General features: G+C 45.6%; 1 protein-coding gene across 2 annotated transcripts in view; it reads right to left on the reverse strand.

The window, feature by feature from the left end:
* Window positions 1-829: 829 nt before the first annotated feature.
* The window catches only part of SPG7 (SPG7 matrix AAA peptidase subunit, paraplegin), a 46,923-nt gene continuing 24,407 nt past the window's right edge, over window positions 830-23,345 (reverse strand). The window contains exons 6-17 of one of the 2 annotated variants that reach the window (XM_077451019.1): window positions 20,197-20,299; window positions 18,805-18,930; window positions 15,667-15,829; window positions 12,346-12,519; window positions 10,827-10,951; window positions 10,628-10,730; window positions 9,507-9,617; window positions 8,779-8,894; window positions 7,858-8,014; window positions 6,222-6,382; window positions 4,653-4,730; window positions 830-2,706 (exon numbers count right to left, since the gene is read on the reverse strand). In XM_077451019.1, coding sequence (XP_077307145.1) covers window positions 2,497-2,706; window positions 4,653-4,730; window positions 6,222-6,382; window positions 7,858-8,014; window positions 8,779-8,894; window positions 9,507-9,617; window positions 10,628-10,730; window positions 10,827-10,951; window positions 12,346-12,519; window positions 15,667-15,829; window positions 18,805-18,930; window positions 20,197-20,299 — 1,627 coding nt within the window. In that variant the 3' untranslated portion in view covers window positions 830-2,496. The remainder of the gene's footprint in view (window positions 2,707-4,652; window positions 4,731-6,221; window positions 6,383-7,857; window positions 8,015-8,778; window positions 8,895-9,506; window positions 9,618-10,627; window positions 10,731-10,826; window positions 10,952-12,345; window positions 12,520-15,666; window positions 15,830-18,804; window positions 18,931-20,196; window positions 20,300-23,345) is intronic. The other variant, XM_077451022.1, reaches the window with a different exon arrangement.

Below are 23,345 nucleotides of genomic sequence, written 5' to 3' on the forward strand. Positions count from 1 at the left end.
ACGTACACAAATTGTTTGTGACATATACAAGCCTGCATGACACATTTGCTATATAGTAGTTTGTGTCCATCACCTCCGGTAAGGGTATCCACCTTTTTCTGCAAGATTTCTGGCTATTGACTGAAGGCTATATATATATATATATATATATATATATATATATATATATTTTGTGTCAACGGAATATCTGGACTCATGTTCTACACTATTTTATTACAGTTGAACTTTTTTTGTTTATGTTGTTATTTCACTCTAGCACATCAACATTTTTCTTCATTAGGCAGCGCAGCATAAGCCTTGTTGACTCACTGAGCATATGCCCATTTGAGTCCTCTCACTCCGGTAAGCCTCCTCACTAACCTGTGGGGGGGATCTATTGTCGGTGTCCACACCTCAACATCGATGTCATGTGGAATCCCACTTCTATTTAGACATTTTGTTTTCACCGTTTATTAAAAGACTGCTACGTTTATGTTTTAAAACAACTTTTGTATGACGACACATGGACTTTGGTTTGGGTGTCAATTTCACATTTCATTGTTCGTTTTTGTGGTCATTGCACAGCGTACATTAGTTTGTATACATATATAGTTCCATGTTTTGAGCGCTGCACTTAAAATTTCACTTTTTACTTATTTTGACAGACATGATGAGATCGCTAGGGCAGAAAATCGGCTAGTAGGTGAAATGTGAGTGAGTCTCTCAGCCATCTAGAAAAGAGCCAGCGGAGAGGAATCTGCAAAATGCAAAGCTAGCAGGTTCCTGGTGTTGTTCTTTAATTTAAAAGGCAAAATAAATGTAGCTAAACAAGGAGACAAAAATACATATCTTTCATAAGTAAGCCTATAAAACTAGAATTTATTCAGACTCAAAATTCAAATTTGTACCAAAGCCCAGGCATGACTAATTCTCCATAATATACACACACAAAAAAAAAAAAAAAAAACCTCCCGGACATTACTTCTATACAGAAGTTCACAGAGAGCGACCATCCTGTACAATATTGTTGCAGAGCAGGCAACTAGAACATCTTTTTCTTATCAATTATATTAAGAAAAGTGCCTTTAGTATCATTTTAGAGCCTCGTTTACAAGAACAGTCAGAGGCTGAAATTATATCTAAAATCCCAGATATTTTCCCACACCTGGGGAGACACAGGTGCTGTACACAGCCATGCATAGAGCCTGCATGTGGTGGTACTCATGGAAACTGCAATGCCTCTGAGAGTATTTACCCGTACACGAATGTACAACATATTTCCCAACTACAAAACCAAACCCATTTGCTGTCAATCAAATCCAATAACGCAGCGCCAGGGCCGAGTCCTGTATTCTGTGTGAATGGACACAGATGCGGGACTCGGGAGCGCACCCACCAAGGAGAGCGCTTCTCCGATGTGGACACTCGAATCGGGGAGGAGCCACCAGCGCCTCCGGGGGACCCCAGAAGAGGATGTTCGGAGCCACTCTGTGCAAAGTAAACCGCACAGTGGAGGGAAGTATAACACGTTTGTTATATATATATATATATATATATATATATATATAAAAAACAACACACCACGAGAGTTTACAACCTCTTTAACCTCTTGCCAACCAGCCGCTGTAATTTTACTGTGTCAGGTCCTCACGATCCCACGAACCGTCGTAGCTATACGTTGGCTCGCGGGATCAGGATAGCAGGGGCGCACACGCCGCTGCAAAGCAGGGGTGCAGATGCTTGTGGTCGACGGTTGCGATGACCGCCAGCCACAGATGATCGAAAGCACGAGGAACAGAACACAGAAGTGTGTTTGTGTAAATACACAAATCCCTGTTCTGAGAGGAGCGACAAATCGTGTGTTCCTACTAGCTGGGAACCACGATCCATCACTTCCTCTAGTCAGTCCCCTCCCCCTTCAGTTAGAAACACACACTAGGGAACACATTTAACCCCTTGATAGCCCCCTAGTGTTAGCCCCTTGCAGTGACGTTTATACAGTAATCAGTGAGTTTTTTTGTATAGCACCAATCGCTGTATAAATGCCAATGGTCCCAAAAATGTGTCAAAAATGTGCAATGTTTCCGTCATAAAGTCGCAGTCCCGATAAAAAAAAATCGCAGATCGCCACCAAAAAAAATAAAATAATAATAATAATGCTATAAATCTATCCCCCATTTTGTAGATGCAATAACTTTTGCGCAAACCAATTTATAAATTCGCTTATTGCGATTTTTTTTTTTTTTTTTTTTACCAAAAATATGTAGAAGAATACATATCTGCCTAAACTGAGAAAAAATTTAAATTGAAAAAAATGAATACGCATATAAAGCCACAGGCACAAGACAATATAATGAGAAATTTGGATTTTAGCAGATTAGGAACGTTGATCAGTTCATTCTGCATTTGGCAGAGGCTCTAGACACTGCAAAGGATCCTCAGTCTTCTGTGACATGATCCACGATTGGCGGATTCCGATCACATAGTGTGTATATTGTATGAAGCCTGCTCCCTTCCTCACACAGGGTTCAGGTTTGCGTCATCTTCCGGGTCTTGTGGAGGCGGCGGCTGGCGTGGCTCCTCCTCTCCGGTGTCTTGCTGGTCCTTCTCGGCCTCAATCCAGCTCTGTGGAGCGATCAATCTCTTAGGTCCATGTGGAGGAGGGCCAATCAACGCTTCGATGTCACTGTAATTAATAACTTCATGCTCCAACAGGGCATCGGCCAACTGAGAACACACAATTATCAAACGTCTGAGCAAAAAATGGTGACAGTGCACGTCTCACAACTTCCTAAATCGCTTAAAAACCCTCAGTTTTTTTTTTTCATAAAAATAACAAATCATGCCTATAATTACCTGCTCTGTGTAATCGTTTTGCACAGAGCATTTCCAATTCTCTTCTAGGGTGCCCCCACCAATGCTCCAGGCCCCTCCTCTTCATCGGGTGCCCCAATGGAAAGCTGCTTGCCCTGGGGGGCACTCGTGCGGGCTCGCTCCCAACCCCCGCTGCTTCGTCCATTGACACAGACAGCAGGGGCTTAACCACGCCCCCCCAGCTCCCATGTCACTGGATTTGATTGACAGCAGCAGGAGCCAATGGCTGCTATGAATCTGTCCAACGAGGAGAGATATAGCAGCTGCGCTTGTGCACATAGCTGGATCGGATGGGGCCCAGCTAAGAAAAAGGGGGAGGAGCTGCAGCACAGAATGTTTTTCACCTTAATTCATAGAATGCAAACCTTGAGGCTTTAAAACCACTTTAACGGCTGCCTGCCCACAATGTACCGCACAGGAGCGGGCTCTGTAGGCAAAGCAATGTACCCATATGTCGTTGCCTACTTTCAGGTATTGCCCCCAGGGGAGTTGCTAGGTTGCAAAAAGACCAGGGGCTTCACCCCGAAGTCCAAGGCTGGCGGAGGGTGGGGGGGCATTAGTGGTGCAGGATTTTTTGGCTGGGCAGTGGGGTTGTGGGGCGGGGTGGGGGATGAGGTAAGCTCACTTGCTGGTTGCTGCCTGGCTTACCAGTGCCCATCAATGCTGACCACTAAACTCACCTACCTGACATGCACTGACCTCCCTGACCAGGAGACAGACTTCATGTGTCCTGCAAGCAGCTCAGCTCAGCCGTGGTGAGCGAGGCAGCGAGAGGAGAGCCGCCCGCCCGAGCGCGAATCGATCTGGCACGGCGGCCGCATTGTAATTCCCGCCTTCTGGAGCCTGCAGCGCCTATGATGGATGTCACACATCCCGCGGTTCCGCCCTTGGACCAGTGGGATGTCCATCGTAGGCACTGCAGGCTCCAGAAAGCGGGACCTGCTATGCGACTCGGCCGCATCCTGAATCAGATTGGTCCCCGCTCGGCGGGGCTCGGAGCTAATAATAGAACAGTGCCCACCCAAGACCCGGGGCTTTTTGGGGACCCACTCGGGGCTTCAGCCACTGTCAGCCCCCCCCCCCCCACCTGCCAACCCCACTGATTGCCCCTCAGCTGATACTCACTGTGACTGTACACAGCAGGAGTCTGTCAGCAAGTCCCAGCCAATGATTCATGACCGAGACCTGCTGATCAGCAGAGCTCTGTGTCAGCAATCAAACGCAGATCTCTGTACAGAGGGAACAGAAGATCTCGGTTTTTCTAATCCCTGCAAAGCAGAGATGAGAAACTTTGAGATCGAGTAGTAAAAGCAGCACATGGTACACAAACTTTTTTTTTAAAACAGAAAAATGAACCCATACAGAAGAACCCCTTTTCTTTGCTCAGCTCTCAAACTGACGCACTGATTACTCCACTATGTACAGACATGCTGGGTCCTCGAATGGACATTTCCTTGTATTGTCTCACAGAGATCAATCTCATTCTAGCTGATAGGGCTCGGTCACAATTGCAGTGCGCTCTGAAGAACGATCTGCTTTTAAATGGGTCGCATTTTCCCACCGAAAGCAAGAGGGGGTATAACTCCACGACACGGCTTCTGCAGCTAAGGGGGGTAGTCGTTGGGCAGGCTGTAAAAAGTGTTGCTCAACTGTGGGTTTTTACCACCACCAAACCTCATGTGTGTACTTTGTAACTGTCAATTGCAAGTCTCAATGGGTCTGGTTGCTGAATACAATTATTACATGAGACAGTGAAAAACACCAGAAGCACCATATATGACCCACAACCTGACACTCACCAACTGTAATTTGTCCTTGTTGTCCTGCAGTAGTTTCTCTGTATGTTTGAAAGCCGAGGCCACCAAATGCTGAGCTTCCTGAGCAAAAAAACAAAAAAGAAGAGAACATTAGGAATGCAGTAACATGTTGCAAATCTGGCAAATATATATAAAAATAAATAAAAAAGTCCCTAAATATGAATTTCAACTCTCTACTTATCCGCTACTGGTTTACAGTGGTTGTAAAGGCAGAAGGTGCATTAAGATTAAAATCCTGTGTGCATAAGCCCATCCCCCCCATACTTAATGTCCACGAGTGTCTCAGCCATCCAAGATTCTCTCTCCCTTATTGGCTGAGACACAGCAGCGGCTGCTGTCCATCAAAGTAAGCTAGCCAGGAGAGAGAGAGAGGGGGTGGGGGCTCGGTGTCTGAATGGACACAGGGAGCTGTGACTCGACTCGGGTGCCCCCATAGTAAGCTGCTTGCTGTGGGGGCATTGAACAGAAGGGAGGGGGCAGGACCACAGAAGTGGGACCCCAAGAAGAAGAAGAGGATCGGGGCTGCTCTGTGCAAATCCATTGCAACAGAGCAGGGAAGTATAACATGTTTGTTATTTTTATAGGGGAAAAAAAACAAAAACAAGATTTTACAATCCCTTTAAAGAGGTTGTAACCCAAAAAAAAAAAAAAAGAAAAAGAAAAAAAGGACCCTGTTCTGTTAAAGCATGTCCCATTCTATGTTGTGTTATACCTGGTCGATCCTGCCTTTTTTTCTCTGTGTGCTGACCACGGCAATCGTGGCTGCTGATCCCCAATACCGTGGTCAGTTTACATACCCCCATCATCCAGTTGCTATCCTTCTCCCCCCTCTCCCTGTTACTTCCTAGTGTGTGAACTGATTAAAAAAAATAAATAAATAAAAATAAAAATAAACTGCCCCTCCCCTCATGCCGTTATTCTGTGTGGCAGTAAAATTACTGATTCCAAATTCCTGCCAGCCCCTCTGTTATAACAAGTTATACTACACAATGTGCGTGTTTTTTAAAAATCATGCTAAATACCTTTTCTCACATTACCGATGTGCGGTCACGTGACTGCCTGGCTGACATCAGAGGGAAATCTCATCCCCTCCCATTGTAATCCTTAGATCAGGGAAAGATAGTGTCAGGCGGTCACGTGACTGCACATCGGTGATGTGAAAAAAAAGGTATTTAGCAGACGAATATTTGAGGAAAAAAACAAAAAAAAAAACAAACAAACAAACACACACACACACACACACACACACACACACACACACACACACACACTGTAGTCTGCCCCCTCAGGGGGTCTTCCCCCCCGTTTGCCTACTGCCCCTCAGCATGTCTGCCCCCCAACTTGCTTACTGCCTCCACTTAAATGCTCCAATGTGGTACAAGTGTGCATATATTCATGCGCTGATCACATGACAATAAAAATTGTTCAATATCTGAATGATGTCTGCAGATAACATGTAAAAAGGATGACAGGCCGGGGTGGCTGTAGCGGTATTCATCTACCTGCCTCATCCAGTCTGTGTTCACATGTTCTCAATGCAGAGATACTCACATAATCCATCATTTCCTGAAGCCCCTGGCTGAATGGTCGTCTCCCAATGCCTGCCTGCTCTGCATCTGGAAACGACACTTGTCCGATGGTGGGCGCCATGCCGTAATGCTTCACCATGTCATAAGCCACCTTCGTCACCTTCCTCAGGTCATCTTGAGCTCCTGTACAACATAACCAGTAAGTCACACGAGTCTTGAAATGTTCTCAACCTCATAATTTCATATAGATTGCTGACTCTAAAGGCTCTCACAGATGTGCCAATTATCGGAAAAGAATATCTGCGGCTTTGGGTCTGACAACTTTCCCTGCACTTTAACACCACCATTTGTTTCCATTTAACCCTATACATACAGCCGTGGCCAAAAGTTTTGAGAACGACACAAAATATAAAATTTTACAAAGTCCGCTACTTTTGTGTTTTTAGATCTTTTTTTATAAGTGTCGAAGGCTTTTATTGACAATGACATGAAGTTTATCTAAAAAGAGTCAATATTTGCAGCGGTGACCCGTCTTTTTCCAAGACCTCTGCAATTCCCCCCGGAATGCTGTCACTCAACTTCTGGGCCACACCCTGACTGATGGTAACCCCCCATTCTTGCATTATCAATGCTTGGATTTTGGCGATTGATGTGGTGAGGTGTGTCGATTCGACACATCACATCTGTAATCACAGTAAAGAGCCTATGATGTAGGCTCTTTACCATGTGATCAGCTGTGTCCAATGATAGCTGATCAAAGTGTAAATAGGAGGTGCCGGTTATCGGCATTCCTCTACTCATGCTGACAGCAGCTCCCCTGACAGGGGGCACTCTGCACCGTTAATCAGTTCAGCCCCATCAGCGATGCCCATCACTGCCCATCAGGGCCACCCATCAGTGCCCATATGCATTTCAGTGCCACCTTTCAGTGTCCATCAGTTCTGCATATCAGTGCAGCCTAATCAGTGCCCATCAGTGAAGGAGAAAACAGAAACTAAGAAAAACCAAAAAAAAATTTTTTTTCATTGTTGATTAAATACCACCAAAAGAAAGCTCTAGTTGTGTGAAAAAAATAATAAAAATGTCATGTGTGTACAGTGTTACATGTCATGTATGTACAGTGTTACATGTCATGTGTGTACAGTGTTACATGTCATGTGTGTACAGTGTTACATGTCATGTGTGTACAGTGTTACATGACCACCCAATTGTCATTCAAAGTGTGAGAGCGCTGAAAGCTGAAAATTGGCCTGGGCAGGAATGGGGGAAACTGCCCGGTATTGAAGGGGTTAAAATGTTTTTATTGGATAGAATTTATAGCAGAAGTAAAAACAATTGTTTTTTTTGTTTTCAAAATGTTTGATGTTTTTTTGTTTATTGAATATAAAAAAAAAACAGCGATGATCAAATACCACCAAAAGAAAGCGCTCTGTGTGTGAAAACACTGATATAAAATTTCATATGGGTACAATGTTGCATCGCCGAGCAATCGCCAGTAAATTAACGCAGTGCTGAATAGCAAAAAAAATGGCCTGGTCATGAAGGAGGGGGGGGGGGGGGGGGGGTAAAACCTCCTGGAGCTGAAGTGGTTAATTAACTATGACAACATAATAGTGTTTCCTACAAAACAATAAATTTTAGATCAGAGGGGCACATACCAGTGGTGACCTGGTTGAAGGTGATGACCTCGGCTACTCTGCCACCCAGCGCCATACACATCCGCTCAAACAGCTGATCCTTGGTGAAGAGAAACTGCTCCCTCGGCAAGATCTGAGCAAACCCCAGCGCTGCGTTGGTTCTTGGAGCAATGGACACCTGTGCAAATTCATCTCCTGATCAGGTTCACTTGTCACATTTCATACAATTCACAGAATGCAGCAAATACAATTCAAAAGAAAAAACTGCATTGCACTGAGCATGTCTGTCGTCATCAATGGATAGACCCTCTAAGGCGCGAGAGAGAGAGACCCTTGGACTGCGAACCTTCATTCGCATTTTAATTTATAATGGATCTTGGGGATGTGGGGGAGGTTCTGGTTAGTTGACTGGAGAGGGCGACCTGGGGGTGTAATGCTTTATTTTGTCGCAGAGGTATTACAGGGCTTTTCCTTGTGTACATTTGTGAGTGAGGCAGAGGGTCTTAAATGTAACCCGGTCCTTCACGGCTAGCCAATGGAATGTCATCAGGGATGGGGTGATTGATTCCCAGTTGGCAATTGAAATTTGGAAGTCCTAGGTAGAGGGAATTTGCGTAGATCTCTCTCTCTCTCTCTCTCTCTCTCTCTCTCTCTCTCTCTCTCTCTCACCACGTAGTTGTGATATGTATGGTTTTACCAACACATGTCAAAATTGTTAGTAGGCATGAACATTTGTTTTAGCCTTAGGCCCCAAAGGTTTCCCCTCCAACCACAAGTCTAAACAAAGCCTTACTTAGCCAAGAAATACCACTTAAACCAAATCACATTAAAACAAAAAAACTGAATGATTTTTACTGATCACGTACTGCAAGTGATTTAGTTTGTGTTATTTTATATCAGTCTGGAGTTCAGCTGTAGAACGGTATACAATGTTCTTCTCACCTTCAGAACAGCTTCAGTGTTTTCTAGCAGCCACCCCACCAGGGCGTGTCCAGACTCATGGAACGCTACCACACGCCTCTCCTCCTTTGACATGATTTTGCTTTTCTTGACCGTACCTGCGTGCAAATAACAGTAAAGAGGCGAATGAACGTTTTCCCCAATACCAGTCCTGCTCTCTGTCCAGTCTGCTCTCTGTCCTACTCCACAAGCATACATAGATTTTTATTTATTTTTTGCTCAGCAAAACAATGCCGACTCCAAAGAGCCTGGCCACACACTGCATGTAGGAAAAGGGCTCTTGGGGAGATGTAGTTCTGAGGGCATGACCACAATAATAGGAGATGAGCTGCCCCTGCAAGAAGTTTCTAGCCTGATGATGATGTCACAGGGAGTGATAAAAGTGGTTTCTTGCTACAAGAAAGAAATGTAAAAAGACAAAAATAACGCTGGGACATTACCCAGACAGGGAGGTTTGGGGGGGGGGGGGGGGGGGGGGGTAAATTCACAAATCCTGCAATTGTTATAACCATGTTATACATTTTTTCATGCATTGCTGAGCTGCATAGAGGAGAAACCCCCAGCTACCTACTACAGGGTGGATATAAATCAATGGATTTTTTTGATTTTAAATCCGATTTGTTTTTTAAAAAAATCATTGATTTCTATCCACCCTGGTACGCACAAACAGCTATACCCTATATACAAATTGAGACATTCGTAATTCTTACCTGCAATCACTCTCTCCACAGCATACTCGAAGTTGGAGGTGTGCACTGACTGATGGCCTTCCCGCGCTGCGTGCAGAGCCCCCTCGTTACAAATATTAGCAATATCCGCTCCTAAAAAGGGACAAGCATGTTTGCAATTACTATTTAGAAAAAGGACACATTCTGCCTAAAGGTGATGCTTACATTATAGAAAGATTTTGGTGGATTGAAGTCGCCCCCCAAAAGATTATAAATCACTTCTGGGGATTCCAGTAATGAGATCTCACTGCCGCAGTTCTTAGTGTCAAAAAACTAAGAAATTATATATATATATATATATATATATATATATATATATATATTACACACACACACACACAAAAATTTAAATAAAATGTAGAAGTAAAAAAATAAAAAGTGAAATATTACAAGAAAAAAATAAAGGCAATTTATTAAAAAAAAACAATAAATTAGAAGTTAAAAAATAATAATTGACTGTGGTGAGAGAAAAGGAAAAAAATATATATAAAACTACACTGCTGAGTGCATGAGCATCATGGGAAATGTAGTTCCAAGATTTGCCATCAGGTGTGTGTGTGTGTGTGTATGTATGTGTGTACGTATGTGTGTGTGTGTATGTATGCATGCATGCATGCGTGTGTATGCATGTGTATGCGTGTATATATATATAATAAATTAACAACAACAAAAAAAAAATAATAATAGAAAAAAGTTGTGACAAAAGTTGGAACATAAATTAAAAATACCAAGCCCTGGTGGGTGGGGCTAAATGCGTCAGCTTGGAGTAGCGCTGCCTGAAGCCATACACATACACATTGTATCAACACCGGGTTGTCTCCTCTTCAATGTGCTCACACTTGTGGATTAGTGATCGTACACCTGCCCCCATTTTCTGAAGACCAATGGGAAGATCTTTGGTCATCCACCTTTGAGCGGCGCCCCCAGTAAATGGTGACCTTGCTTCTGCTGTAAACTTGAAGGATGAATAGCTCCCCAGTGCCATGGCTACAGAGGTCATTGAGGGTTTATTTTAAACCTTGTTAACATCTAAATACTTGAATGACTGAAGCCCAGCCACAGATTCCCTTTGAATTAGGATTTGCTTCGGATGGAAATCTTACCACTGAATCCTGGAGTAAGCTCTGCCAAACGCTGGGAGTAGAAGCTTCCCGGCTGTGTCAACTTCAGGCTCTTCAGGTGCTGCTCAAAAATCTCTCTTCTCTCCTGAAATGCAGAGGAGAAGCTTTGCTCCAATCAAGAGCCACAAAACCTAGGACTACGAATAAGGACATAAGACGCAATTATGGAAATCGGACTGACCTGTAATGTGGGGAGATCGATGAAGATGTGTCTGTCCAGTCTTCCTGGTCGCATCAATGCGTTGTCCAGAACGTCAGCTCTGTTGGTGGAGGCGAGCACTATCACATGATCAGTGGTACCCATACCTGGCAGAGACATCAGAAGACACAGACATTAAAGTGGTTGTAAACCCTCCATATACCCAGGGAAGTGACTATCTTCGGGTGATATACAGAGATTAAACCAATCCTCCTACGTAAATTGTATCCGTTTATCTGCAGTCTTCTCTACATCCGTCCAAAGTGCTGAATTTATAAGCTTGTTTGAGAGATCAGAAAAAAGTGGGGGGTGGAGAGCTGAAGTTGCACTCTGCAGAGCTCATGAGGAGAGCTCAGAGCTGATTGGAGGGAAGGGACACAGCCCCCTTCATGCAGCAAACAGGAACAGAGCAGAGGCTGTCAATCAGCTGGAGCTCCCTCCCCCGTCACCTTTTTATCTCTTGGTGTCAGGGAAAACTTGTCAGAAGCGATTCATGCTGATAGCAGAGGAAGGAGGCAGCAGAGTGAAGTGACACTTAGTGCTCTGGACTGAGACAAGTGCACACAATACAGCAGCCGTCATTAAATGGTGGCCCGAGTACGGTCGCCAATGCAGTGCCAAGTGTCAGCAGTCACGTGTGCGCCTCACTCCCAGCTTTCACTTCTGGCAGGTCCACAAGTTGGGGGCGTGATGTGACGTGCACAGCCTGCCCCCCCCCCCCCCTGCGCTCACTCCCAGCTGGGCCGCGAGTTGGCGGCATGACGTGCTCGCTCTGCCACCCTGCTTCTGGCTCTCACGCCTTGCGAGGTATATCTCGCAGCTTCTGTCCCCCGCAGCCGGCCAATTGTGCCGACTCCTGCAAGCAAGAAGTTTAGTACACGGCACACTCACTCAACACGGCACACTCACTCAATATGTGGAAGTAGATGTAAAGCCGCGTACACACGATTGGAATTCCGGCCAGAAAAAGACCGATGAGAGCTTTTCTTCTGAAAACGCGACCGTGTGTAGGCTCCATCGGAATTTAGCTGTCCGAATTTGATCATTGAAAACTGATAGCATGTTCTCAATTTTCCCAACGGAAAAACGTTTTTATTGGAAATTCCGATCGTGTGTATGCAATTCCGACATGCAAAAAAATCACGCATGCTCAGATTCAGCTACAAGAAGAAAGCTATTGGCTACTGGCTATTGAACTTCCTTTTTCTAATCCCGTCGTCTGTGTTGTACATCACCGCTTTCTTGACGGTCAGAATTTGGTGTGACCGTGTGTAGGAAAGACAGCTTGAGCCGAATTCCGTCGGGAAAACCATCAGAGCTTTTTCCAACGAGAATTCCGATCGTGTGTACGCGCCATTATAGATTTCTGCCATAAAGCTTGTGCTTGCCTTTGGTCCTGGGAATACGATCTTATGGCAGAATTATACACAAAGATCGTATGAGGAATGGATACAAACTAAACATGATCAGCGGCTGTAATTGAGACGCGACGTCATCTCACCATCCATCTCCACCAGCAGCTGGTTCAGTGTTTGTTCCTCCTCAGTGTTGGAGACGGCAGACGTGTTTGTGGACCTCTTCTTTCCTACGGCATCGACCTCATCAATGTATACAATGCAGGGAGCTCGGGCGCGCGCTTCTTTGAAGAGGCTGCGCATGCGTGCTGCACCTAGACCTGATGGGACAGGGGAGGCAAGAGACGTTATGGAGGCATTTACATCTTCACAGCAAGTTAAAAAGACCTACCCCAACCTAACCTTTAGTTGGAGGTCCAACACATAAATGAGAACGTTGAATATGTAAATGGAAGAGATGAAACTACATTATCTAGAACAGATTTTCTCAGCCGGGGGTTCCGTGGAATCCTGGGGTTCCTCCAAACGTTGCTGGTTAGGTTAGTTTTCTAAAGCATCGTCCATTATTAACCATCGCTGCGGCTTTTTTTTTTTTTTTTTTTTTAAATATCGCCCTTTTCATACCCTGTGTTACTCTGCTCTCTCCTCCTCCCAGCATAATTTCTTGTTAGCAGATTAAAGGGGTTGTAAAGCTTCGTGTTTTTTCACCTTAAGGCATCCTATGCAGTAAAAAGGTGAAAAAAACACCTGGCAGTGACCGCGCCTCCCCCCGTTTTACTTAACTGAGCCCTCGAACTTGACCCACGAGGACGCGCTGTCCCTCTACCCGGGGTTCTCAGCTCTTGATTGGATAGATTGATAGCAGCGCAGTCATTGGCTCCCGTTGCTGTCAATCAAATCCAATGATGCGAGCACCAGGGGGGCAGGGCCGAGTCCTGCATTCGGCCTCTATGGACGCTAAATGCTGGACTCAGGAGCGCGCCCGCAAGGTAACCCTCTCAGAGAAGCACTTCTCCTAAGGGGTTATCAGATGTGGGGAGGAGCCGCCAGAGCCTTCAGGGGACCCCAGAAGACAGGGCTCAGGGCCACTCTGTGCAAAACAAGCTGCACAGTAGAGGCAAGTATAACATTTATTTAAAAAAAAAAAATATTAATTTCCTTTACAATCACTCCAACATTGCAACTCATCCTATTGGCTACCTGTGCTGCCTCTACCTTACCCATTCTGAGCTCTGCTGTATAAGGCTGGGTTCACACTGAAGCGATGCGGGAACGCCACGAATCCGCAGCGGGTTCCCGCATCGCATGCCTCCCGGCGGCAGTTCACACTGCCCTATGCGGACTGCTGGGAGTGTCAGAACCCCCAGATCAGTTCGCATATCGCAGTGCGATCTGCAAACTCGGACAGGAATCGGATCGCATGGGGGAACACCCATGCGATCCGATTCTGCTGCGGACCAAAAAAAAGGGTCCTGTGCAAGTTTGGGGCGGGTGCGATGCGAATTCAGCCATACTATCTGTATACTATCTGTATGGCTGAACTCGCATCGCACAAAGATCGGATGTGATTTGCACTGCAGTGCGGTGCGAATCACATCCGGGTCTCCTAGCCGCAGCAGTGTGAACCCAGCCTAAAGGAATGTATTTAAAACTTAAACTATTGCAATATTAACTCACAATTCAGTATATTTTCCCTTAAAAAAATGTCACGACTATGCTCCACATACATGAAGCAAGCATTATACTCTGTGGCCACTAGATGGCAGCCTTTGTATGTGAAATATCCCTCCTGGAGATGGGCAGCATTAGGTGTCTATACTGACACATCTTCTACCCAGTACCGCTGGTTTCAGTCACACCTGTTTGCATTCAAACTAGAGAGACACCGAAATATCAGCTGAAAATTGTGTTTTCAGAATTTTGCCCATAAATAAAAAAGGTGCTGATAATGGCACCAAAAACTGTGCTTATGGTGTGTTCTTCATAGGTCATGTGACTCAAAAATCATAACAGGTGCGTTTCACCAAAGAAGTTGAGGTCACGTGCTCAGAGTCATATGCAGAGGTTGTGTTTGGGAAATAGATGTATGAGTGCTGCCAGCATTGCTGCAGAGGCTGTAGGGGTGGGGGGGGCGTCAGCCTGTCAGTGCTCAGACCATACGCCGCACACTGCATCAAATTGGTCTGCATGGCTGTCATCCCAGAAGGAAGCCTCTTCTAAAGATGATGCACAAGAAAGACCACAAACAGTTTTCTGAAGACAAGCAGACTAAGGAGATGGATTACTGGAACCACGTCCTGTGGTCTGATGAGACCAAGATAAAGGTATTTGGTGTCAGATGGTGTCAGGCGTGTGTGGGGGCAACCAGGTGAGGAGGACAAAGACAAGTGTGTCTTGTCTACAGTCAGGCATGGTGGGGGGGGTGTCATGGTCGGGGGCTGCATGAGTGCTGCCGGCACTGGGGGGCTACAGATCATTGAGGGGACCATGAATGCCAACATGTACTGTGACATACTGAAGCAGAGCATGATCCCCTCCCTTCAGAGACTGGACCGCAGGGCAGTATTCCAACATGATAACCACCCCAAACACACCTCCAACACCACCACTGCCTTGCTAAAGAAGCTGAGGGTAAAGGTGATGGACTGGCCAAGCATGTCTCCAGACCTAAACCCTATTGATCAACTGTGGGGGATCCTCAAACAGAGGGTGGAGGAGGGGAAGGTCTCCAACATCCACCAGCTCTGTGATGTCATCATGGGGGAGGGGAAGAGGACTCCGGTGATGACCTGTGAAGCTCTGCTGACCTCCATGCCCAAGATAGTGAAGGCAGTGCTGGGAAATAATGGTGGCCACACAAAATATTGACACTTTGGGCCCAATTTGGAGATTTTCACTTAGGGGTGTACTGACTTTTGTTGCCAGCGGTTTAGACATTAATGGCTGTGTGTTGAGTTATTTTGAGGGGACAGGAAATTTACACTGTTATACAAGCTGTACACTCACTACTTTACATTGTAGACAAGTGTCATTTCTTCAGTGTTGTCACATGAAAAGAGAGGAGAAAATAGTTACAAAAATGTGACTGCGGGGTGTACTTACTTTTGTGAGATATTGTACATAAAAAAAAAATATATATATCTATATCTATCTATCTATCTATCTATCTATATATATATATATATATATATATATATATATATATATATATATATATATATATATATATATATATATATATATATATATATATATATATATATTTTTTTTTTTTTTAAACTCATTTTCAGCTTTGGTGCCAAACTTCCAGCATTTCCTACGTGTGTGTAATAAATACATAAAGTATATAAATGACAATATATTTACATATACAGCACGAAAACACAGGGTGGGCACAAGGGGGGGGGGGGGCGGGGGAGGGACTCAGCAAACTACAATGAGCTCTTTGTTGTCCAGCTTGGTCTTACCTCCGATCACCTCCACAAACTCCGAGCCGGCCATCGCCAGGAACGGGACCTGCGCTTCTGTAGCTACGGCCTTGGCGAGCAAAGTCTTCCCACATCCCGGGGGTCCGAGAAGTAACGCTCCTTTAGGCACTTTAGCCCCCAAGTGCAGATATCTCTCTGGACTCTGCATGAAAAGTGGAAAGCTTTAGTTGGGGGGTTCAAATCCCATCAAGAGAACTTGAATTTGTTTATGGCAACTATGAAGCAATCTTGAAGATAAAATGTTAATTTTGGTTTCAAACTGACCTATGTAGGCATTTTACAGTTGAACTCCGGGCATTTTTTATTTTTATTATTTTCTTATATAAAACACTAAGGCTGGGTTCACACTATGCGCAGAGGTAGTGTGACCTTGTTCCCCTCTAAGGGCAGTTGTCCATGCTGGGCAGGCTTTGAAGCTTTAAGTTTTTACAACGTGGGGGGCAAACGACTTCCTTCCCTTTTTATTTATTTTATTTTTTATTTTATTTTTTTTACACTTCATAGAAATGTCACAAAGTTTAATTTCGATGCACCACAGCCAAGCTGCAGAGCATAAAAATGCAGCATGTGATGAAGAGGTGTGGAAAAACGCAGACACGTTGCACTTTTCTACACCACTCTGCCCCACAGCTGACAGCCCATGTGGAAGAGCGATCACACAGAACACCATTGTTTTCTTCTTTCTGCAGCCCTCCACACAAGTGCCCTAAAATGAACTACTCCAGCTCCAGAAGATTTACCCCCCCCCCCCCCCCTTCACGACCAAGCCAGTTTTTTTTTTTTCTGATACAGCATTGCGTTACTTTCACCACTTAAGGATCAGAAGGATTTTCCCCCTTCCTGACTCGGCCATTTTTTGCGATGCTGCACTGCGTCGCTTTAACTGACAATTGCGCGGTCGTGCGACGCTGTACCCAAACAACAAAGTTGATGTCATTTTTTTTTTTTCCCCACAAATAGAGCTTTCTTTTGGTGGCATTTGATCACCTCTGCGGTTTTTATTTTTTGCGCCATAAACAAAAAAAAAAAAAAATAGCGACAATTTTAAAAGAAACCCAGTATTTTTTACTTTTTGCTATAATAAATATATATAAAAAAAAAAATACGCAATAAGCGTACAGCGATTGGTTTGAGCAAAAGTTATAGCGTCTACAAAATAAGGGATAGATTTATGGCATTTTTATTATAATTTTATTTATTTTTTTACTAGCAATAGCGGTGATCAGCGATTTTTAGCGGAACTGCGACATTGCGGCAGACAGATTGGACACTTGACGCTTTTTTGGGACCCGTGACATTTATACAGCAATCAGAGCTAAAAATAGCCACTGATCAATATATAAATGTCACTGGCAGGGAAGGGGTTAACACTAGGGGGCGATCAAAGGTGTTAAGTGTGTCCTAGGGAGCGATTCTAATTGTGGGAGAGAGATGGGGAGGGAGAGAGGGAGGGAGGGAGGGAGAGAGGGAGGGAGAGAGGGGGAGGGGGAGGGGGAGGGAGAGAGGGGGAGGGGGAGGGAGAGAGGGGGAGGGGGAGGGAGAGAGGGGGAGGGGGAGGGAGAGAGGGGGAGGGGGAGGGAGAGAGGGGGAGGGGGAGGGGGAGGGAGAGGGAGAGGGGGAGGGAGAGAGGGGGAGGGGGAGGGAGAGGGAGAGGGAGAGGGGGAGGGGGAGGGGGAGGGGGAGGGGGAGGGGGGAGAGAGAGAGAGAGAGAGAGAGAGAGAGAGAGAGAGAGAGAGAGAGAGAGAGAGAGAGAGAGAGAGAGAGAGAGAGAGAGAGAGAGAGAGAGAGAGAGAGAGAGAGAGAGAGGGAGAGAGAGAGAGAGAGAGGGGGAGGGGGAGGGAGAGGGAGGGAGGGAGGAGAGAGGGAGAGGGAGAGATTTATTGGCACTTTACCACTAATTTTACGGCGCTATTCGGGCCGCTAGCAGGGCGCTTTTACCCCCCACCAGCAGCCGAGAAAGGGTTAAAACCACCACAAAGCGCTGCTGCAGCGCTATGCCAGCGGTATAGCCACGATACCCTATTGATTTCCAAAGATGCTGCTAGCAGGACTTTTTTTTAGCGTCCTGCCAGCGCACCGCTCCAGTGTGAGAGGCCTTGGGGTATCACATTGGAGACAAGGCAGCGGCTGTTTCAAGGCGCTTTGCAGGCCCTATTTTAAGCGCTGTAGCACCCGCAAAGCGCCCCAGTGTGAAGGAGCTCTTAAAGCGGCCGACGTACACCTACGGTGATTCGTGCAGCCGTGCCAACCTGCCGCCAAATAAGGACAAATAAGGTGGCTGGTCAGCAAGCAATTAACTGATTGCGCGGTCGTGCGACACTGTACCAAAATCAAATTGTAATGTCATTATTTTTCCAATACAAAAAATTTTTTTAAAAAATCTAAAATTTCTTCATCAATTTAGGAAATGATGTATTCTATTTTGCTACAAAAAAAAAAAAAATCCCAATAAAGTTCATATGATTGGTTTGCGCAAAAGTTATCGCGTCTACAAACTATAGGATATTTTTTATGGAATTTGTTTGTTTCTTTATTAGTAATGGTGGTGATCAACTGCGATATTGCGTCAAACACTTTTGACACTTTTTTGGGGACCAGTGGCACTAATACAGTGATCAGTGCGAAAAAATATGCACGGTCACTGTACTGAGACTGGCAGGAAAGGGGTTAACATCAGGGGCGAGAAAAAGGGTTAAATGTTTGCCTAGGGGGTGCTTTCTAACTGTGCAGGGGGAGGTGCTTGTACTGCTTAGCATAAACACAACATCTCTGTCTCCCCTACTAGCAGGACAGTGATCTGCCTTGTTTACATATGCAGACCCCCCCGTTCTGCCTCTCTTGGGAACGATCGGCGGGTCCCGGTGGACATCGGGTATGCCGGACCCCCACTCATTGGCCCCCGCTGTGTCCAATCACTTGTACGTGATTTTGCACAGGAGAGCCGCTGCCCCGCAGTATATGTACGTGAGGTGGCCAGCAAGTGGTTAAAGGGGAACTCCACTTTTGTGGGAAAAAATCCTAGCAAATAAATAAATGCATAATCTAGCGTATACAATTGCTACACAAGTCATTGTAATTGAAGGTTATTAAAAATTCCCTTTCCTTTTCAAAAATTACCTTTAAGTAATCCACAAATTCCTTAACTTCCATCTTAGCCTCATGCATCCCAGCAACATCTTTAAAGCTGATTCCCTTCCCAGAAGCTCCGTCTACGATGGTGAAACGCGCCAATTTCAGCTGGTTCTGAAAAGAGAAAGATGTAAGGAATGAGTCCTTGGAAAATGAGGCTGAATGGTTCCAAAGGCGATTGTAAAAGACAGAGCAGACATACGCTGCAAACATCAGAAGCACCCCAGTAATAGCTGCCACTCAATGATCATGGTGATCTTTGGCCCATTAAGAAGGCCTGGACAAGTGTTTTGGCTGTAAGGGAGCCTTGCAATGTCTAGAGCTGTGGTGGTCAACTGTCTTGATATTGGGGGCCTCAAGTGCAGCCCCAAACATCACCAAAACGACCACACATAAAATTCACCATCAGAGACAGCAAACACACAACAGGAGATGGTCGGGGGACGTGCAGACATGACAGAGGAGATGGTCGGGGGACGTGCAGACATGACAGAGGAGATGGTCGGGGGACGTGCAGACATGACAGAGGAGATGGTCGGGGGACGTGCAGACATGACAGAGGAGATGGTCGGGGGACGTGCAGACATGACAGAGGAGATGGTCGGGGACGGCAGACATGATACAGGAGATGGTCAGAGACTGCAGACATGATACAGGAGATGATCAGAGACTGCAGACATGCTACAAGAGATGATCAGAGACTGCAGACATGATACAGGAGATGGTCAGAGACTGCAGACATGATACAGGAGATGGTCAGAGACTGCAGACATGATACAGGAGATGGTCAGAGACTGCAGACATGATACAGGAGATGGTCAGAGACTGCAGACATGATACAGGAGATGGTCAGAGACTGCAGACATGATACAGGAGATGGTCAGAGACTGCAGACATGATACAGGAGATGGTCAGAGACTGCAGACATGATACAGGAGATGGTCAGAGACTGCAGACATGATACAGGAGATGGTCAGAGACTGCAGACATGATACAGGAGATGGTCAGAGACTGCGGATATGATACAGGAGATGGTTAGTGAGGAGGGAGCGGCTGAGCCATGTTCTGTATGAGCCGGCTACGGAGGGAGCCCGCATAAGTGCCCCCATCATTGCAAGTGGCTTGCTATGAGGGCACTCGGTGGGAGGGGGGCCCAGGGGCCATTGGGAGACCTGAGAAGAGGAGGATCAGGGATGCTCAGTGCAAAACCATTACACAGAGCAGGTAAGTATATCACCTATGTTACTTAAAAAACAACAACAACTTCACAATCACTTTAATCGATTACCAATATGCCTGTAGGGGGAGATCATAAACTGAAGGAAGCAGCAGACAGAGCAGAATAATCCAGGCAGAAGATCATTACGCTCTAAAACTTACAAAAGCAGAAAAACCTCCTTGTCGGCCTGCCAGCCCGGCTGCCCGGAAAAATAAGTATGTAGCACCAACAGCAAGGGAAGCGACGATTAAAGCAAACGTGAATCTGTGAGGAAGAGAAGAGCCAAAAATAAATAAAAAGAAGATTAATTACATGAAATCTGTAGAAAAAACACAATTGTGATACAAACTGAAGACACTTTCAGGTATACTTGGTAACAAGTGCAAAGAGTAATGCCCTGTACACACGGTCGGACATTCCGACAACTAAATCCGTCAGATTTTTTCCGTCGGATTTTGGCCCAAACTTGTCTTGTATAAACACGGTCACACAAAGTTGTCGGAAAATCCGATAGTTCAGAACGCGGTGACGTACAACACGTACGATGGGACTATAAAGAGGCCATTAGCCAATAGATTTCGTCTCGCAATTTATTCTGAGCATGCGTGGCACTTTGTGCATCGGAAATTGTCTGCACACGATCGGAAATTTAAACGATCGGGTTTTGTCGTCTGAAAATTTTTAGATCCAGATCTCAAACTTTGTGTGTCAGAAATTCCGACGGAAAAAGTGCGATGGAGCCCACACACGATCGGAAATTCCGACAAGGCAGTCCGATCGCACATTTTCCCGTTGGAAAGTCCGACCGTGTGTACAGGAAATAACACTAGTGAGCAAAAATGTTTAATGTTGCTGTAGGCCAAGAGACCTACAGCAACATTAAAGAAGCTGCAGGAATATCTGGGGGTAGAGTGGCAAGACAGAAGCCTTTTCTTAACAAGAAAAAACATCTAAGCCCGGCTAAATTTTGCAAAAACACATCTGAAGTCTTCCAAAATCATGTGTGAAAATGCGTTCTGGTCTGATGAAACCAAGGCTGAACTTTTTGGCCATGAATCCCAAAAAATATGTTTGGCGCAAAAACTGGAGTTAGTACTTACCGGTAACTCCTTTTCCGGTGGTCTTCCAGGACAGCCCTTGAGAGATGGAGCTCCTCCCATCGACACAGGAAACACATTGCCACAGTTCAAAAGGCGGTCCCTCAGGTCCCTGGTCAGTCATTCACCAAGAACCGAAGGATGGAACTGAAAAACATATAAACCATAACAGGTAATAACATTAGTACATCACTATAATCAAATAAAGGGTGGGATCGTGCTGTCCTGGAAGACCACCGGAAAAGGAGTTACCGGTAAGTACTAACTCCAGTTTTCCCAAGTGTTCTTCCAGGACAGCCCTTGAGAGGATCCCCAAGTACTTACCAGATTAGGGGGGGACCACGGCCTGGAGGACTTTCCTCCCAAAGGCCTGATCCTGACTAGACATTAAGTCCAGTCGGTAATGCCTTGTAAAGGTGGAAAAGCTTGACCATGTGGCTGCTTTACATACCTGCTCCGGGGTGGCACCAGCTCTTTCTGCCCAGGATGCAGACAACGCTCATGTGGAGTGAGCTTTAACACCCTCAGGAGGATCTCTATTCAAGGCCTTATACCCCTCTGCTATAGCTAGCCTAATCCATCTAGCTATGGTTACTTTTGAAGCTTTCTGTCCCCTACGCTGTCCGGAAAAAAGGACAAAAAGGGAGTCTGAGATTCTGAATGGATTAAGATAATCTAGAATACACCTCCTCACATCCAATAAATGAAAACGTTCCTCTTTCTCATTTGCTGCATTTTGACAAAATGAAGGGAGGACAATATCTTGGGACCTATGGAAGCTAGAAGCTACCTTTGGTAAGAACCCAGGGTCTGTCTTTAGAATGACTCTGTCTTCTAGGATCTGTAGGAATGGTTCCCTGATGGAAAGGGCTTGGATTTCACTGACCCTACGGGCTGAAGTGATTGCCACCAGGAGAACTGTCTTAAATGTAATAAGCCTTAGGGAGGCCTCTGAGATAGGCTCAAAGGGTGACCCCAAGAAAGCTTTTAGTACAACTGCTAAATCCCAGGATGGGACTTTGGTGATTCTGACTGGCTTACGTCTAGCGACTGCCTTACAGAATCTAGCGACAAAAGGATTTTCCTGTAAGCGTTCATCTAGGTACACACTTAAGGCAGCTTCTGTACCTTGATAGTACTTAGGGTTAAACCCTTGTTTACACCTTCCTGTAAAAACTGTAGAATATTAGCCGTATTTATGTCACGGCTATTCAGCCAGCTATTAAATTTTTTCCAGACTTTTTTGTAAATAGCCCTCGTGACTGGTTTGCGACTCTGTAGTAAGGTCGCAATTACCTCATCTGACAGGCCCTTACTCCTTAAGATTTCCTCTTCAGTAACCACGCTGAAAGCTTCAGTGTGGCCACCTGTGGATGGTAAAGAGGTCCCTGCGACAGGAGGTCCTGTCTGTAGGGAAGTCTCAGAGGCGGACAATCTGTCAATTGTAGCAACGTTGTGAACCACGGTCTCCTGGGCCAAAAAGGTGCTACTAGAATCAAACAGGTTTTCTCCTTGAGGAATCTTGCTAGGACCCTCGGAATGAGATGAAGAGGGGGAAATGCATACGCCAGACTGAAAGTCCATGGAGTTTGCAAGGCATCTACAGCCAGGGGCTGATCTCCTGGGTTTAGCGAGAAAAAAATTAGGAACCTTTGCATTCTTTTTGCTCGCAAAAAGGTCTACCTCTGGTTCTCCCCAGTGAGTTGTTATGAGATTGAATGCCTCTGGGTGTAAGGACCATTCTTGGTTCGAAATCTTTTGTCGACTCAAGAAGTCCGCCTTGTTGTTCAGCTCCCCTTTCAGGTGAACTGCAGAAATGGATTCCAGATTGGCTTCTGCCCACTGGAGAATGCGTCTGGCTACCAACATCAAACGAGGACTTCTGGTTCCTCCTTGTTTGTTTATGTATGCTACAGCCGTCGTATTGTCTGAACGGACTTGTAGATGGTGACCCTGTATTGTGGGGTGAAAAGCTAGAACAGCTCTCAGGATTGCTGTTAGCTCTTTCCAATTGGAAGAAAAACATTTCTCCTCCGGGGTCCACTTGTCCTGGACCCAGCTTGAGCCGAGGTGGGCTCCCCAGCCCCAACTGCTCGCATCCGTTGTTAGTGTTGAAGTGATAGGAAGGACCCAATGAATCCCTTTGTTTAGGTTCTCCCTGTCCTTCCACCACCAGAGGGAGCGTTTTATCCTTGAGGGGATCGATACCTCCT

Source organism: Lithobates pipiens, unplaced genomic scaffold, assembly GCF_037356315.1.
Source record: "Lithobates pipiens isolate NorthernLeopardFrog02 unplaced genomic scaffold, aLitPip1_a1.2 Scaffold_10, whole genome shotgun sequence".
Lineage (NCBI taxonomy): Eukaryota > Metazoa > Chordata > Amphibia > Anura > Ranidae > Lithobates > Lithobates pipiens.